The sequence below is a fragment of the Hypanus sabinus genome, chromosome 9 (assembly GCF_030144855.1).
Source record: "Hypanus sabinus isolate sHypSab1 chromosome 9, sHypSab1.hap1, whole genome shotgun sequence".
NCBI lineage: Eukaryota > Metazoa > Chordata > Chondrichthyes > Myliobatiformes > Dasyatidae > Hypanus > Hypanus sabinus.
Window position 1 is genome coordinate 123,066,129 of NC_082714.1, and position 18,514 is coordinate 123,084,642.

The window sequence follows — 18,514 nt, forward strand, 5'->3', positions numbered from 1 at the left end:
GCCCCCCATGGCGAAGAGGCTCCAAAGCTCTGTGCTCGCAAACCCCCGTAGGCTATCTAATTGTGAGTCGGTTCGCATACGCTAGGAAAAGAGCCGCCACAACGTCATGATATTTTCACATAAAAAAACAACATTCTAGATAGTAATAATAAATGAATTCAGAATTATTAGTCTATTCATGTTTATACAAAAACTCTAAAATAAATATAGCATCTCCTGAATTCTAAATCTGCTCAAATTATGAAAGAGTGAATGATTAATTTTAATTTATTTTTCTTGGTAAATTGCTCTTGTTAAGCATAAAATGCAATCATGCAGGTTCCTTTTTAACTGTAAAGTGACTTCCCAGAGTTCCACTTCAAGAACTGAAGTAACGGCTTCTCTACTTAGATTTCTCTGTGGCATTCACAACATGTGGGGCTGTGGATTAGATTTTTTTCAGAGTTGAGAATACTTCTCTGGACAGCTATATGTGCACCTGTTTTTGTTTTATGAACAGCTTTGCACAGTATGGAAACAAGCCCTTTGGCCCACTGAGTTCATGGCAACTGTCGAGCACCCATGTTTACACGAATCCTATCCTATTTTATTCTATACACATTCCCATCAACTTGCTCCCCCTATCCCACCTCCAATTCTCCAACTGAGCTACACACGGGAAATTTACAATGTTAACATGATTTTTGGGATGTGGGAGGAAACCAGAATTCCTGGAAAAAAACTAATGCAAACAGGCAGAGCATGCGGAATCCACTCAGATGGAATGAGGTTGCTGATATTATGAGCAACCTCTAGCTCATAATATGAGATAATTTCAGAAGTTCTTTTGTAAATAGATTTAGAATTGCTTCCTTATTTTCTTTAGATGTTTTTGTAACTGAATTTTCTTGATAGCCAAATGATCTTTTGTATGGAATAAGTTGATATATGCTTTTGTTTTCTGACAATCTGAAAATAGGTGTAGTCGTATCAATGAAAACTTTTGCATTTCTTCCACTAAATCCACTTTGAATGAAATTTATCTTCAGTTTAGGTATTAAGTTATATGAAATGTATTTTAAATTAATCCATTAATTTAATTAATAGCATTATCCAAAATTTATGTTTATTATTCTAATTTAATTTAGAAAGGTACTCGTTGTTGAAGTGTAGTTTATAGACTATAAAGGGTAGTAACACAATTTGTTATAGAATGATTTTATCATCAGTTTTCTGTTTCAGAACATCAATTAATATAGGTTTAATCACTATTTTGTATTACATAATATTACAGAAAACAGAAGGAAGGGAATTATGATGTAGTGTCTGGCACTCGCTACATTGGAAATGGAGGTGTATTTGGCTGGGATTTAAGAAGGAAACTTATCAGGTATGCAGCAATGCATCATAAATACTTCGAATTCCTGCCTATAAGATTAACTGCAACACCAGTAAAATAGCATTGTAACTCTCCTCCTACTCTCATACTTGGGTCTTATCTAAACATGAGATTCTGCAGATGCTGGAAATCCAGAGCAACACATGCAAAATGCTGGAAGAACTTAGCAGGTCAGGCAGCCTCTATAAAATGAATAAACAGTCGACATATCAGGCCGAGACCCTTCTTCACGATTGAATAAAAAGGTGGTGGGGAAGAAGAACTAGCTAGAATGTGATAGGTGAAGCCAGGTGGATGGGAAAGGTAAAGGCCTGGAAAGAATGAATTTGATAGAAGAGAATGTACCATGGGAGAAAGGGAAGAAGAATGGGCACCAGTGGAAGGTAATAGGCAGGTGAGGAGAAGAGGTAAGAGGCCAGAGTGAGGAATAGAAGAAGAGGGAAGGGTGTGGGGAAAAGAGGAGAAATCTATATTCATGCCATCAGGTTGAAGGCTACTTCGATGGAATATAAGCTTTTGCTCCTCCACCCAGAGAGTGGTATCATTGTGGCAGAAGAGGAGGTCATGGGCCCACATATCGATCGAGAATGGGAATAGGAATTAAAATGGTTAGCCACTGACATATTCCGATTTTGGCAGATGGAGTGGAAGTGCTTAACAAAGTGGCCTGCAATGTACGTTGGGTCTTCCCATTATAGAGGAGGCCGCATCATGAGCACTGGAAACAATAGACCACCGCAAAAGATTCACAAGTGAAATGTTGCCTCAACTGGAAGGACTATCTGGGGCCCTGAATAGAGCTAAGGGAAGAGGTAAATAGGGAGGTGTAGCATTTCTATCACTCGCAGGGATGAGTGCCAGATGGGAGATTAGTGGATGGGGATGAATGGGCAAAGGAATCATGGAGGGGAGTGATATCTATGAAAAGTGGTGGATGGGGTAGTAAGGATATGTTTGGTGGTAGGATCCCTTTAAAGATAGCGAAGGTTGTGGAGAATGATACAGAGGCTTGTGGGTGGTAGGTGAAGACAAAGGGAACTCGATCCCAGTGAAGGCAGCAGGACGATGGGTTAAGTGCAAATGCCCAGGAAATGGGGGAGATAACTGTGAGGGTAACGTCAACAGTGGAGGAAGGGAAAGCCCATTCTTTGAAAAAGGATTGATGATCTAGAAAGGTTAACCTCTTCCTGAGAGCAGATGCAGCTGAGATGAAGGAACTGAGAAAAGAGAATAGCATTTTTGGTCCTGATACAGCCTCCTCTCTGTTGGTGAGTCCCAACATAAATTGGGGGACTGCTATGTCAAGCACCTCCACTCCATTTGCCAAAAGCAGAATTTCCCAGTGGCCAATCGTTTTAATTCCTGTCCCCATTCCCATTCTGACATGCAAGTCGATGGTTTCCTCTTCTGCTATGATGATTCTGCTCTCAGAATGGAGGAGTAACACGTCATATTCCATCTAGGTAGCTCCAACCTGATGGCATGAACTTTGATTTCTCCTTGTAAATTTTTAAATTTATCTCATCTGTATTTCTCTGGCTTTTTAACCACACTTCTTCTGTTCCTCTCACCTTGATTCCTGAGGAGCAATTTTGTCCTTTTTGTTAAATATTTCTCCTGAAATTCTCTGTACATTTATTAATGTTTGTCTTGTATTAGCGGACACTTCAAATGTCTGTTCTCTCGAAGTTTCAATACTCTCAAATCCTTTCTTTACTCTTCTAACAAGTGACTTGAATCTTTCTTTCAAGTGGAAAGAGCCCCACATTACTTCATCTTTCTTGTTAGTCATGACCGTCAGTTCTGAAGCTGTGCCCTCTGGTCCGAGACTCTCCCACTCTAGGAAACATCTTCTCCATGCCCAGTCTATCTAGGCCTTTCAATATTTAATAAGTTTCAATGATATCCACCCCCCCACCCCCAATTTTTCTAAAATTCCAGTCAATACTAGTCCAGAGCCATTAAGTGCACTGCACATATTAACCCTTTCATTCCAGGGCCATTCTTATGAACCTCCTCTGGATATTCTCCAATTCCACAACATCCTTTCTTAGATAAAGGGCCCAAAACTGCTCACAGCACTCCATGTGCAGTCCAACCAATACCTTGTACAGACATGTGAGGAATTTCTTTGGATGGAGAGTGGTGAGTCTGTGGAAATCATTGCCACAGATGGCCATGGTGACCAAATCACTGGATATATTTAAAGTGGAGTTTGATAGGTTCTTGATTAGAAAGGGTGGAGAGTGGAGTTGAGAGGGATGATTGGCCAAAAGGCCTAATTCTACTCTTATTTCTTATGATCTTATAATCTTAGCTCTATTTTTGTACCTTTTCCAGCCATTCTATGTACTTTCCACAATATGAAGACCAGAAATACTCATGGTTAATAATTATGAAGAACAAACTACTGTCTTTGAATTTCCTTCTCAATTATTACTTTTTATTGACCCTATCTGCACCAGGCTGTTTTCAGCATCCCAGTATCTTACTTAACTGGAGTTGAGGTTCCAACCCTATATTCAACCCATCTCAAAATGTTTCTCCTGCTTCCTCTGCAATGTTAATCCTAACAATCTGGCAGTCAACGTCAGTAGAACTTCAGGAAGAGTAAGACAAAGGAACACATACCAATCCTCGTAGAAGGATCAGAAGTGAAGAGAGTGAACAGCTTCAAGTTTCTGGGTGTCAAGATCTCTGAGGATCTAACCTGGTCCCAGCATATCAATGTAGTTATAAAGAAGGCAGGTCAGCGGCTATACTTTATTAGGAGTTAGAAGAGATTTGGCATGTCAACAAATACACTCAAATACTTCTATAATTATATGGTGGAGAGCATTCTGATGGGCTGCATCACAGTCTGGTGTGTGGGGGGGAGGGGGTGCTACTGCACAGGACCAAAAGAAGCTGCAGGAGGTTGTAAATCTAGTCAGCTCCATTTTGGGTACTAGCCTATAAACCACCCAGGACATCTTCAGGGAGCGGTGTCTCAGAAAAGCAGCGTCTATTATAAAGGACCTCCAGCACCCAGGGCATGCCCTTTTCTCAATGTTACCATCAGGTAGGAGGTACAGAAGCCTGAAGGCATACACTCAGCGATTCAGGAACAGCTTCTTCCCTACTGCCATTCAATTCCTAAATGAACATTGAAGCCTTGGTTGCTACCTCACTTTATTTTTAATATACAGTATTTCTGTTTTTGCACATTTTTTAATCTATTCAATATATGTAATTGATTCACTTGTTCACTTATTATTTTTTATTTTATTTATTATTTTTTTCTCTGCTAGATTATGTATTGCATTGAACTGCTGCTGCCAAGTTAACAAATTTCACATCACATGCCAGTGATAATAAACCTGATTCTGATTCTGCTTCGGCTAATATGCTTTTGAAGCCATCCTGTACTACCTTCATGATGAACTGTGGCAATGTTCCAATTGTATGTCTTCATAAGTGTGCACTCACTGACATCATTGGTGGCCGTATCCAGTTCTTGTCGCCTTATCAACATTACTGAGCCTATTAAGGTCCCTCAAAATCTTGTATGTTTCAGAAAGGTTATTACCATTCATTCAGTGAATTTAGACCCAATCTGCTGAACAATTCCCCAACCCTTCATCCCAAGAATTAACTTAGTGAACTTTCCTTGAACTATCTCTAATCCAAACATATTTCTTCTTCAGCAAAGAGACCAAGAAGTCCAGATGTGGCTTCATCTGTTCTGTCTTCCGTTACAACAAGCCATCTGTACTTTATATTCCACCTGCTTTGCGACAAAGACCAACATCCACCTGTATGATAGAATATAAGAAATAGGAGCAGCAGTTGGCCATCTGGCCTGTCGAACCTGCTCTGCCATTCAATAAGATCATGGCTCATCTGGCCATGGACTCGACTCCACCTACCTGTCTTTTCCCCATAATCCTTAATTGCCCTACTATGCAAACATTCCATTTAACCTCATTTTAAATATATTTACTGAGGTAGTCTCCACTGCTTTATTGGGCAGAGAATTCCACAGGTTCACCACTTTCTTGGAAAAGCAGTTCCTCCTCATCTCCATTCTAAATCTACTCTGCCGAACTTTGAGGCTATGTCCCCATGTTCTACCAGTGGAAACAACTTTCCTGCCTCTAGCTTATCTATCCCTTTCATAATTTTATATTTTTCTGTAAGATCTCCTCTCATTCTTCTGAATTCCAGGTAGTACAGTCCCAGGTGATTCAATCTCTCCTCATAGTCTAATCCTCTCATCTCTGGAATCAACCTGGTGGAGCTCCTCTGTGCTGCCTCCAAAGCCAGTATATCCTTCCTCAAGTAAGGAGAGCAGAACTGCACACAGTACTCCAGGTGCGGCCTCACCAGTACCCTGTACAGTTGCAACATAACCTCCCTGCTCCTAAATTCAATCCCTCTAGCAACGAAGGCTAACATTCCATTTGCATTCTTTACAGCCTGCTGAACCTGCAAACCAACCTTTTGTGACTCATGCACAAGCACTCCCAAGCCCCTCTATACAGCAGCATGCTGCAATTTTTTTGCCATTTAAAAATAATCTGCTTTCATTTTTCCCTTTCTAAGTGGATGTCTTCACATTTACCACCATTGTACTCCATCTGCTAGACCCTTGCCCACTCACTTAACCTATCTATATCTCTCTGCTGACTCTCTGTATCTTCTGCACAATTTGCCTTTCCACTGTTTAGTATCATCAGCAAACTTAGATACCCTACACTTGGTCCCCTTTTCCAGATCGTTAATGTATGTCGTGAACGGTTGCAGACCCAGCACCAACCCCTGCGACACAGCGCTCACCACTGATTGTCAACCAGAGTAACACCCATGTATCCCAACTCGCTGCTTTCTATTAGTTAACCAATCCTCTATCTATGCTAATACATCGCTCCCAACTCTATGCATCCTTATCTTATTGATAAGTCTTTTATGTGGCATCTTAAGGAATGCCTTCTGGAAATCCAAGTAAATAATGTCCATCTGTTCCCCTCTATCCACTGTGTTAGTTATATCTTCAAAGATCTCCAGTAAGTTTGTCAAACAGGACCTGCCTTTGCTGAATCCATGCTGTGTCTGCCTGATGGATTCATTCAATAGACAATGGGTGCAGAAGTAGACCATTCAGCCCTTCGAGCCTGCACCGCCATTTTGAGATCATGGCTGATCATCTACTATCAATACCCTGTTCCTGCCTTGTCCCCATATCCCTTGATTCCCCTATCCATAAGATACCTATCTAGCTCCTTCTTGAAAGCATCCAGAGAATTGGCCTCCACTACCTTCCGAGGCAATGCATTCCAGACCCTCACAACTCTCTGGGAGAAGAAGTTTTTCCTTAACTCTGTCCTAAATGACCTACCCCTTATTCTCAAACCATGCCGTCTGGTACTGGACTCTCCCAGCATCTGGAACATATTTCCTGCCTCTATCCCAATCCCTTAATAATCTTATATATTTCAATCAGATCCCCTCTCAATCTCCTTAATTCCAGCGTGTAGAGGATTTCCTTGCTCTTGTACTCAATTCCCTTTGTAATAAAGGCCAACATTCCATTAGCCTTCTTCACTGCCTGCTGCAGTTGCTCATTCATCTTCAGTGACTGATGAACAAGGACTCCGAGATCCCTTTGTATTTCTCCCTTACCCAACTCTACACCGTTCAGATTATAATCTGCCTTCCTGTTCTTACTCCCAAAGTGGATAACCTCACACTTATTCACATTAAACGCCATCTGCCAAGTATCTGCCCTCTCACCCAGCCTATCCAAGTCACCCTGAATTCTCCTAACATCCTCATCACATGTCACACTGCCACCCAGCTTAGTATCATCAGCAAATTTGCTGATGTTATTTTTTATGCCTTCATCCAAATCGTTAACGTAAATGGTAAACAGCTGTGGTCCCAATACCGAGCCCTGTGGCACCCCACTAGTCACCACCTGCCATTCCGAGAAACACCCATTCACCGCTACCCTTTGTTTTCTATCTGCCAACCAGTTTTCTATCCATGTCAATGCCTTCCCCCCGATGCCCTGAGCTTTGATTTTACCCACCAATCTTCTATGTGGGACCTTATCAAATGCCTTCTGAAAATCGAGGTACACTACATCCACTGGATCTCCCCCGTCTAACTTCCTGGTTACATCCTCAAAAAACTCCAACAGATTAGTCAAGCATGATTTACCCTTGGTAAATCCATGCTGGCTTGGCCCAATCCTATCACTGCTATCTAGATATGCCACTATTTCATCCTTAATAATGGACTCTAGCATCTTTCCCACCACCGATGTCAGGCTGACAGGTCGATAGTTCTCTGTTTTCTCCCTCCCTCCTTTTTTAAAAAGTGGGATAACATTAGCCATTTTCCAATCCTCAGCAACTGATCCTGAATCTAAGGAACATTGGAAAATGATTACCAATGCATCTGCAATTTCCAGGGCCACCTCCTTTAGTACCCTAGGGTGCAGACCATCTGGACCTGGGGATTTGTCAGCCTTCAGTCCCATCAGTCTTCTCATCACCGTTTCCTTCCGAATGTCAATCTGTTTCATTTCCTCTGTTACCCTATGTCCTTGGCCCATCCATACATCTGGAAGATTGCTTGTGTCTTTCTTAGTGAAAACAGATCTAAAGTACTCATTAAATTCTTCTGCCATTTCTCTGTTTCCCATAATAATTTCACCCAATTCATTCTTCAAGGGCCCAACATTGTTCTTAACTATCTTCTTTCTGTTCACATACCTAAAAAAGCTTTTGCTGTCTTCCTTTATATTCCTGGCTAGCTTGCGTTCGTACCTCATTTTTTCTCCCCGTATTGTCTTTTTAGTTAAGTTCTGTTGTTCCTTAAAAACTTCCCAATCATCTGTCCTCCCACTCACCTTAGCTCTATCATATTTCCTTTTTTTTAATGCTATGCAATCTCTGACTTCCTTTGTCAACCACTGTGGCCCCTTTCCCCCCTTTGAATCCATCCTTCTCTGGGGGATGAACTGATTTTGCACCTTTTACATTATTCCCAAGAATACCTGCCATTGCTGTTCCACTGTCTTTTCTGCTAGGCTATCCGTCCAGTCAACTTTGGCCAGCTCCTCCCTCATGGCTCCATAGTTTCCCCTGTTCATCTGCAACACTGACACCTCCGAGCTGCCCTTATCCTTCTCAAATTGCAGATAAAAGCTTATCATATTGTGATCACTACCTCCTAATGGCTCCTTTACTGCGAGATCGCTTATCAAATCATGTTCATTACATAACACTAAATCCAGAATAGTCTTGTCCCTGGTCGGCTCTCGTACAAGCTGTTCCAAGAATGCATCCCGTAGGCACTCTACAAACTCCCTATCCTGGGGTCCAGCACCAACCTGATTCTCCCAGTTCACCTGCATGTTGAAATCCCCCATAACTACTGCGACATTACCTTTGCCACATGCCAATGTTAACTCCCTATTCAACTTGCACCCAATATCCATGCTACTGTTTGGTGGCCTGTAGACAACACCCATTTGGGTCCTTTTGCCCTTACTGTTCCTCAGTTCTATCCACACAGACTCTACTTCTGCTGACCCTATGTCCCCCCTTGCAAAGGACTGAATCTCATTCCTCACCAACAGGGCCACCCCACCCCCTCTGCCCACATTTCTGTCCCTACAATAGCACGTATACCCTTATACATTCATTTCCCAGGTCTGATCTCCCTGCAGCCATGTCTCCGTTATCCCAACAACATCATAGTTACCCATTCGCACCTGGGCTTCAAGCTCATCCGCCTTATTTCTGACACTACGTGCATTCAGATATAGAATTTTTAACCCATTTCTCCTCTCTCTGTTTGAATCGCTGCTTATTGTGCTTAACCCAGCTCCCCGAACTCCCATCAGGCTATACGCCCCTAGAACTTTGTTGTCCTTCCTAAATTTACTTATTCTTTCAACACATTTAACTCCATGTTCCGTCAGACCATCCCTCTGTACATGAGTCCTCCTTATCACTTGTTCCGCCCCACCTTCCTCTACTACACACTTAATATTCCGGAACCGTGTAGTCCCCACCTGTCCTTTATTCTTCATCTCGCTATCCTCCCTCACATTCTGGATCCCCCCACCCCCTGCAAATTTAGTTTAAACCCCCCCAAGAAGCACTAGCAAACTTCCCTGCAAGAATGTTAGTACCGCTCCAGTTCTGGTGTAAACCGTCCCTTCAGAACAGATCCCACCTTCCCTGGAACAAAGCCCAATTATCTGCAAACCTGAAGCCCTCCCTCCTGCACCATCCTCTCAGACACGTATTAATCTTTATAATCTTCCTGTTCCTTGCCTCACTCGCATGTGGCACAGGTAGCAATCCTGAGATTGTTACCCTGGAGGTCCTGCTCTTCAGCTTCGCACCTAACTCCCTGAACTCCCTATGCAGGACCCCCTCACTCATCCTACCAACGTCATTGGTCCCTACATGGACCACAACATCTGGATTCTTGCCCTCCCTCTCGAGAATAACCTGCACCTGATCTGAGATGTCTCGGACCCCGGCACCAGGGAAGCAACATACCATCCGAGACTCCCAATCTTCCCCACAAAATCTCCTATTCCTTCCCAGATGCCTCGCTATTCCTTCTTTAATGATAGCTTTAAATAGGTTTCTGTATTTTTCCTTCTGTGAGGACCCACCGGTTCCTTCTGAATTCTTTCTTCATTTCAGCAATATTTACTGCCCCAAAAAAGGGAACAATGAATTCAAAATTGTACCAAGACATTTTTTACAGGAAAATGACAGGGTAGCGGTCTGTAACTTGAAGCTTAATAGAAGTTGGATGATACAATAATCTGAAGCTGAAGAATAAAACAACAACAGAATAGTTTTTTATTTAAAAAAGAAAATCTGTGATTTGGAATGGCTTAAGTCAGAGTCTAGACGTCAACTCAGTTATGATGCTGTGGCATAACTTGATGTTCATAACTTGTTCTTGCAAGGTATCCCAGAAATATTGATGAACTGAAATAGTTTTGTATGGAGGATTAGTCTAAAATTCTTCCTCACCATTATGCAAGTCTGATCAACAGCTACAGGAAACATTTGCTGAAGGTTACTGCTGCAAAGGATATTCTACCATTTTTTAATACAAGGGTTCACACACTTTTTCCAACCTGGACTGTGAATGGTTAAACAATGTGTTCAATAAAGACAGGAAAAGTCCAATTGTTTGTGTGTATTAGTTTAGTCAGATTGTTTGTCTATTATTGTGACTTAGATGAAGATCGCACTACATTTTATGAATGATTAATGCAGAAAACCTAGTAATTGCAAAGGGTTCAGAAACTTTTTCTTGCAGCTGTTTACTTGCCTAAGACTTTTGCACGTACTGTATATCTAAATCAGATTAAGTTATCCAGCTAATAAGTGTGGAATTTAAAAAGGCATTTGTTGTAAGTTTAATTGAAGAAATGAAATTACTTCAATTTTTAATTTGTATTCAATCTTTTTTTTAATTTAGCCGTGGAGCAAATTTTATCACTCAGGTGTTATTGAGACCTGGTGCTTCAGACTTGACCGGTAGCTTTAGGTAAGAATGTGGTTTAATAACTTCTGCTTTATATTTGTGTGGGTGTAGTTGTTTAACTTCAGGGCATGTTGAAGTAATTATATATAATCTAAACCACAGCAAAGGAATTCCACTTTTTCATTGTGCTCTCTTGTACAGGGAGAGTGGTGAAGGAGAAAATGTAATGAAGGAATTGAAAAGTTAATTCTGTATCTTGCTAGCTTTGCAGAATAGTTAGCTGATATATATCTGTACATAGCCATGGGTCTACTAGTACAGGTAGATTGGTTTGATAAGAGATCGTTACTTGTTTTAATGTGATACAATTATGGTCCACTGGCTGGCAAGTCATTTGAAATTTTTTTTTCTTTCTCTTCCCTACACATTACATCAATACTGCATTGTTTATAAAAAGGAGTAATGCTTTTTCCAATTTTCCTTCTGAAACATTTTGTGTCATTTTGAAAACACTGTAGCATCGTAGCTGATCCTAATCCTCCTCTAATATCACATGAGCACTCAGCATTTCCAGCAACAGGCCAACACAGGAATCAGAGAAGTGAAACCTGCCCCATCTCTCTCCTTGTTTTTTCTAGCATTATCCTGCTACTGTCTCAGAATGCATTACAAATCAAAATATTGAGCGCTTTGTCCTCCGTGGCTCAGTGCAAAATCACTAAATTTCCCATCAATCATTTCTGCAATACATTTATTTCCAGAGTTGAAAGATTTACACCACGTGAGAAAGGCTCTTTTATACTTGTTGAGGCGGTGCTTCTTGTTTTAAGATATGAATTGTCTTGTTGAAAGTAGTGTATTTACATACTGTATATTCTAAAAGTATTTTCTTTCCACAGACTATACAGAAAAGAAGTATTGCATAAACTGGTTGAGAAGTGTGTATCCAAAGGCTATGTCTTTCAAATGGAGATGATCATTAGGGCTCGACAACTGAACTACAGTATTGGAGAGGTATGAAAGGAGAACTTCAAAATATTTATAGAAATTAATTGGTCAGCTTTGTCCTTTACAAAATAGCTTGCTTGATATATGACTTATACATGCTTCAAAAATAAAATGGTCGGTTTTCAATATTATTACAAAATTACCCCAAGTATGATGAAATTGTGGGGGAGGGAGGGAGAGAGAGAAGGTAGTCTGTTACGTAAGCTGTTTCTTGTATTTCAATGAGAATGGGTGTTTCAGGTAGGTGCTATTTAATATAAGTATTTTAAATGATAAAAATGAATATAACAATTGTTGCTTCCTCTGGTAAAGAATCCAGAATAAAAAGATGTAATAGGAAAATTAATTGGGTATGATGGAGTGGGGAAAAAAGCATGTGTCCAATAGATTTTGTTGAAACTTGGAAATATTATGTGGATATTCAATGGAACCTTTAAAGGTTACAATCTCTAAAGTTTCTTGGATGTGTGTGTGTGTGTGGACATTATATATATATATATATCAAGGGATATATTTGAGTAAATAGATTTGCAATAGAAATGAGCCATGATCTAATTGAATGGTGGAACTAGCTCAAGGAGCTGATTGTGTCCCTAGTTTTTATTTATTTTTAGACATTGTATGTAACTCTGATTTGATTAGCTCATTCCTCTTTAAAATGGGAATGATTAGGGAACTATGTTATGTAAAATAGATGTGGCTCATGCAGTATCAAGTGTAGAACTGGATGTAATTTTATTCGCATGGATTGAGAGTTGGTTAATTATCAGAAGAAAATAATATACGGTTTGGGGGCGGTCTTTTTGACAGTTATGTATACATATATTATGTGATATGTTCCAAATATCTGTCTATATTTAACAACATTAAAGAAGGAAGCTGATAATGCCCTAACGGTTAAAGTTAAGTTGTATACATTGAAATATATAGTGAAAGGTTTTGTTTGTATCAAATTAAATCAGCGAGGATCATGCTGAGCAGCCTGTAAGTCTTGGCATGCTTCGAGTATCAACATAGCAAGCCCACAACTCACCAACCCTAACCATACGTTGTTTGGAATGTGGGAAGAAACTGGAGAGCAACTGATACACATGTTCACAGGAGAATGTATCAACTCCTTACAGATACCGGTGAGAATTGAACTCCGATCTTACAGCTGGTGCTGTAAAGCACTGTGCTAACCACCATGTTACCGAGGGATTAGTTTTACTAAAACATGGTTAAAGTTTCATGAAAAATACAGCCATTCTTATTTCTTCAGGACTCATGGTGAATGACATCATGTGATAAATTGACAAGTATAACAGAGCGAACAAAAAGAAATTACTCAAAATCATATCACCAGTGTCCCAGATACATTAAAGATGTATTATTATTAATAAAATTCAGGTCTGTAAAATTGGTAGATAATGTAGTGCTGCACTATTTCTTATTACTGAAATTTATGTGTACATTATAGTTGGTTAATTCTTGATACATAGATCCCTTAGTAATGTTCATATTTACATTCAATTAACATGTTTCACCCACTTCGAATTGTTGCAGGTTCCTATAACATTTGTGGACCGTGTGTATGGTGAATCTAAACTGGGAGGAAATGAAATAGTTTCGTTTTTGAAAGGACTGCTGCATCTCTTTGTCACTACATGATCGAGGCTAATATACCGTATGGTTCTGAAATATTATGTATCTAGAATGTCTTACGATTTGTAATGTTTCCTTGCTTCACAGCCTCATTGTAAATTCCAATCTGTATAAATCTGTAGCACACCTTAGTGAGTGAACAATTGTAACATGTGAAATAAATCATTCCTACTATCTCATTAAATATTAATTTTGTTTGACTCATTTTAATGCTGATAGCTCTCCTGCCACAAATCATATTGCTAACTTGTTTTGTAACCTGTTAAAGAATACAGGCATAGTCTAGTTTTGGCTAATCACCAACAATGCCTGCTGATACCAATATTTATCTTTTAGTCCCCAATTAAGGCAATAGATTTTATATTATGGTAACATCTGAATAATACTTTTCATATCAGGTATGATTTAGTTGGACATTCTTTTTATTATTCAATTTTATTCTGGGAATTTACACATATAAATTCTAATATTAGTGATTTATTTTAAGATGAAGAATAAACAGTTAACATTTCAGGCCAAGACAAATCATCAGGACTGAAAAGTGAAGGGGGGGGGGGAACAGATTAAGAAAGAAGGGGAAGGGGAAGGTTCTGATGATGACGGGTCTTGGCCGAAATGTCGATGGTTTATTCCTCTCCATAGATGCTGTCTGATCTGCTGAGTTCTTCCAGTATTTCGTGTATGTTGCTCTGGATTAACAACATCTGCAGAAGCTCTTGTGTTTAGTGACTTATTCTTATTTTCCCCCCCGAAAAAACTATGCAAGACATTCTGAGATTTTCAAGTTTTTCCATTTAACTAAGTTTCCAGACATTTTCACTTTTTTCTATTATTCATTCATTATAATATTCACTTTAATTATGTATATTATCTTTACTAAAGGAATAACCATAAATTCTCACAAAAATAAATTAAAATGTACCAATATCTATACATTCATGCAAATACATTATTTTCTATACTGACTGATCCTGTTTGGGTATAGGTTTTATATGTTTCACTTTTGTGTCAATAGCCTCAATAATTCTTTCTCTAGAATTTTGTATCCCTCTAGATTAGTAGTTCTCAAACTTTTATGGGCTACCACTCCCTTGGCTCTCAGACCACATCCCCAGCAATCCTTCTCTCTTTCCAGCCATTACATAAAAACTCTAAAGAATTTTGATTTACGACACAGTGAAAGAAAACAGGAACTGAAAATTCAAAGTAGTGAAAAATAATTGCAAATATTATTCAAATATATTTAAAGCTACAAATAAAATTGTTCCATCAACAATTTAAGTGTGCATTATTAGTCCAACTGCTTATTACTTCATTGGGTTTTCACCTTTTCAATGAGATAGATGGCCTTGGTGCCGTGAAATCTGCTTCTCATCTCATCTCATTAGACTGCATGTCAGTAATTTCCAGTCTGTTTTGTTGCTTTGAAAGTAGCTGGATAACTGCACTGAAATTATGTTCTACTAAATATAATGCTGGAAAGGAAATAAAGAATATTTTGACTTTTTTCCACAGTGCAGGATAGATTTCTTTCTGCAACCAAAAGTCTTGATATGGTTTTTGAACATCAGCTTCAGCTCAAAGTAATTTTTGCAGCAAGATCAGTTCATTCTTCATCCTTCCAATTAACACCTCACAGCAACTGTTCAGAAATGGATTCATTGCCCAATCTAGAATATAGATCGAGATAAAATCCTGAAAACTCTGACCATGTCTTTATGCAGCTTACCCAGTGGGCACAGTCTACTTGAAGATCATCATCTGGTATTCTTTTTCTTCCAACTCGAAGAGGCTTGGAAGTTAGAAAAGCATGTAAAAACATCTCAGGCAGTTTCCTTTTGAAAGCCATCTGATTTCTGTGTGAAACAGCAAGCATTCAGACTCTCATTCTAGATACAAACCTCTCAAAATAGTTGAGAATTGAGAGGGTGGGACTTGATTTTATTTGATGCTGTGATAACAGTATTTAATGATTTGGGCATCCGATCACTAAGGTGTTTTTTTTTGCAACAAGCAGTTGTCTCTGAATTACACAGTGAATGATAAATGTGTTAGGTACAGCTTCTCTAAGATTATAATAACTCCACAGTGGCATCCTGTCATTAATAGTCTGTTGCACAAGCAAGAATGTTGTTGAGTGGAATGGTCTCCTCTTTGAACGATTGCTCAGCAACCCAAAATATTGACTTTACTTCATATCTGTTTCTAGTCATCTTGCAAACAATAGCTTTTGAACCATGCTTTCATCTTTTATAAAGCAAACACAGCCAAAAAGCAAAGATTTGTTGCCTGGTAAAGTTGACAAATCCAACTCCAAAGCAAATTCTGTTGTCCTAGGTATGTTGTACAAAGTGTCTTCCACATTCTTGGATATTTCATCTATTTGTCTTTGAACAGAGTTGTCACTAAGAGGAATTGCTTTAATTATTTGGTCTGGTGACTTATGCAAAACTGTACTCAGAACCTCCCTTACTGCTGGCAGAATCAGTTCTCCAATTGGGCTTTCCAGATTTAGCAACGAACAATGAAAAGTTGTGTAAAGCATGCCAACCATCACTGTTTTGTTATGAAGCACTAGCGAATATGCTTTAAAGTGTTTACCATTTCTGAAAATGTCCGTGCAGTGGCTGAAAATAAGCCAAGTTCTTGTTTGCTTTATCAGAGTATATTCTCTCCACATGTTAATGACAATCAATGGCTTCATTGCCTGATTTGGAAAATTTACTGAAACAACAGACAAATTGGCTCCTATTTGCATGGTGCTGGTAGAAATCAATATTACAAATCACTCTATACTGTCTACACTTATTTTCATTTGGTTTGCTTCATTTTTATTACAGATTAATAGGAAATCCAGTTTTGTCATGGATTAATGACTACGGTCAATCATCTGTTGTCTATGTCCAACCTCAAGCGCTGCGGTCCATAAAGGATAAAGTTATGATGTCACAATAGCTCAGGCAAAACCTGACTGCCTGAAGGTACATAAAGTGGGCAGTGATATCTCATTTGGGCTGTGGACTGGAGAAATATGATAAAGACCATTCAAAAGGATAGATTCTGAACTTTAACCCATTGAACACCATACCCTAATTCGGAGGAATTGTGTAGCTGAATCATGCTAGCTAATATTGTACTAAAGTAGTGAACAGCAATAATGCACAGGCTGAGCCCAGAAATAACACTATTTCTGCAGTCCAGAATTCTCATGATATACCAAATAGAGACACAACAGATTGCTTTTCAACAACAACACGCTTTGAGCAAAGTCTAAGAGAATGATGATTAGCAAGAGATGAGGTGATTACGTGATCATTGTAATCAAGTAGGAGGAACTGAGGAGAAAATGGATATAATAAGTAATTAAAGTCTGTAAACTCTAAGCTGCCTCCCCCCTTGCTACCAAGACCACCCCCCAGTGCACCCTTTGTTTTTTCACTCCCTTATAAATTCCCACTGCCCCCACTGGACTAGATTTTTAAGAGTCATTCAGGAGAGCTTGCTCCCAAGGTTATCTCAATACCTCAATAATTGGTGGAAGGAAGACCAATGAGTGACTTACTTGGTTTTTATTTCAATTGAATTAATTCCTAGTCCTAGTTCCTTGTCTTTAATTGACATCTTCATTAATAGAACTCTTATTGTGATGGGAATGTAAACTAGCATTCTTACTTTTTGTGTAATCACAGGTTAACAAGTCTGTCAAAAATTGGTATGGGTTTTTCTTTCAATAGGACATGCTTTGTACTTGCTGATTTATGCATGTTTGCATACAAAATGTAATATTTTTGAGTTCATTCTTTTAAATAGGATCCAGAAATGTTAACCTTCTAACTTTGCATTATTTCAGGTTATTTGTGAAAATTACACAGGTATGTTTATCGCATAGTCTCATTGAAAATTGCATTGCAAGTTGATGTAATTGTGCTGTGGTGTACAGTACTGTTTGTATGAATCGTAACATCAAGACAAGATACATTTTAACTTCTATTAAAATGTGTAAAAGTTTCTTTCCTTAGTGAATTCTGTGCTCCTTCTGGTTCTGTCTAAACAAAATGATTTTCTTTAACTAGATTCTTACACATTTGACCAGATCTAATTGTTGAAAATAACTATTCTTGGACCTGTTATATGCACTTGATTGTGGTGAGTAAACAAATTATCAGTCAACAAATACCAAATTCTTTCAGACTTTTATGAGACAAATTTCCAACTGTCATGACTTTGCAAGTACTTATTCAGGATGGCTAACCTCTGTGCTGCCTTTCCACTAAGATTGTGAAAGGTGTGACTTTTTGTTCCAGTGTTAACATAAAACTAAGATAACTTTCACTTTTAGTCACAATGCATGCCCCATGTTGATTTAAATCTTTATTGTAACCTATTTTGATAAACCATGTAAAAGCAATGTTTATTTATGTATCTGTTGAAGATTTCAAGGCATGGTTGTCCAAATATATTCTAAGTAATGTTTAACTTAATCAATGAAAAGACTGTGTTTTAGAACAACTGTTTATTCCTAAAGTTCTGGATCTAAATGAACATCACAAATAAAATCTTCAGAAAGCCAGAAGTTGTATTTTTATCAGTTTTCATATCTTCTGTGTTGTAAACCAGCTTTTCAAGCAATGGATCATATTTGAAGTGTGGTCATTATATGCAAGTGAAAGTGGTAGGCATTTATACCCAAATGGAAGAATAAATAACTGCTGTATTTGGAATTCAGAACTAGCCAATAGGTCCTTGGTTTAAAATGCCAACTGAAGGGCTGCACCCCTTAAATTCTCTTAAAGCATCCATGTAGATTTAATGTTTTAATCCATGGTTATTCTAACATCTGTAGCTTTGACTCATGAGACAAACATGCTAAATTTGGGTTGGAAGTTTAATTAACAATTCATTTAGTCTTTTGGGTTTGCTCACAAAGATCTGACTGAAGAACTTGCTCACTCTTAAAAGGAGAATTGCAGTGTG

General features: G+C 38.8%; 1 protein-coding gene across 1 annotated transcript in view; it reads left to right on the plus strand.

Moving 5' to 3' along the window:
* The window catches only part of dpm1 (dolichyl-phosphate mannosyltransferase subunit 1, catalytic), a 74,011-nt gene extending 60,281 nt beyond the window's left edge, over positions 1-13,730 (plus strand). Inside the window, exons 6-9 of the mRNA XM_059980501.1 lie at positions 1,274-1,369; positions 10,883-10,951; positions 11,788-11,902; positions 13,442-13,730. Of these exons, the coding sequence (XP_059836484.1) occupies positions 1,274-1,369; positions 10,883-10,951; positions 11,788-11,902; positions 13,442-13,546 (385 nt within the window). The 3' untranslated portion in view covers positions 13,547-13,730. The remainder of the gene's footprint in view (positions 1-1,273; positions 1,370-10,882; positions 10,952-11,787; positions 11,903-13,441) is intronic.
* Positions 13,731-18,514: the final 4,784 nt, after the last annotated feature.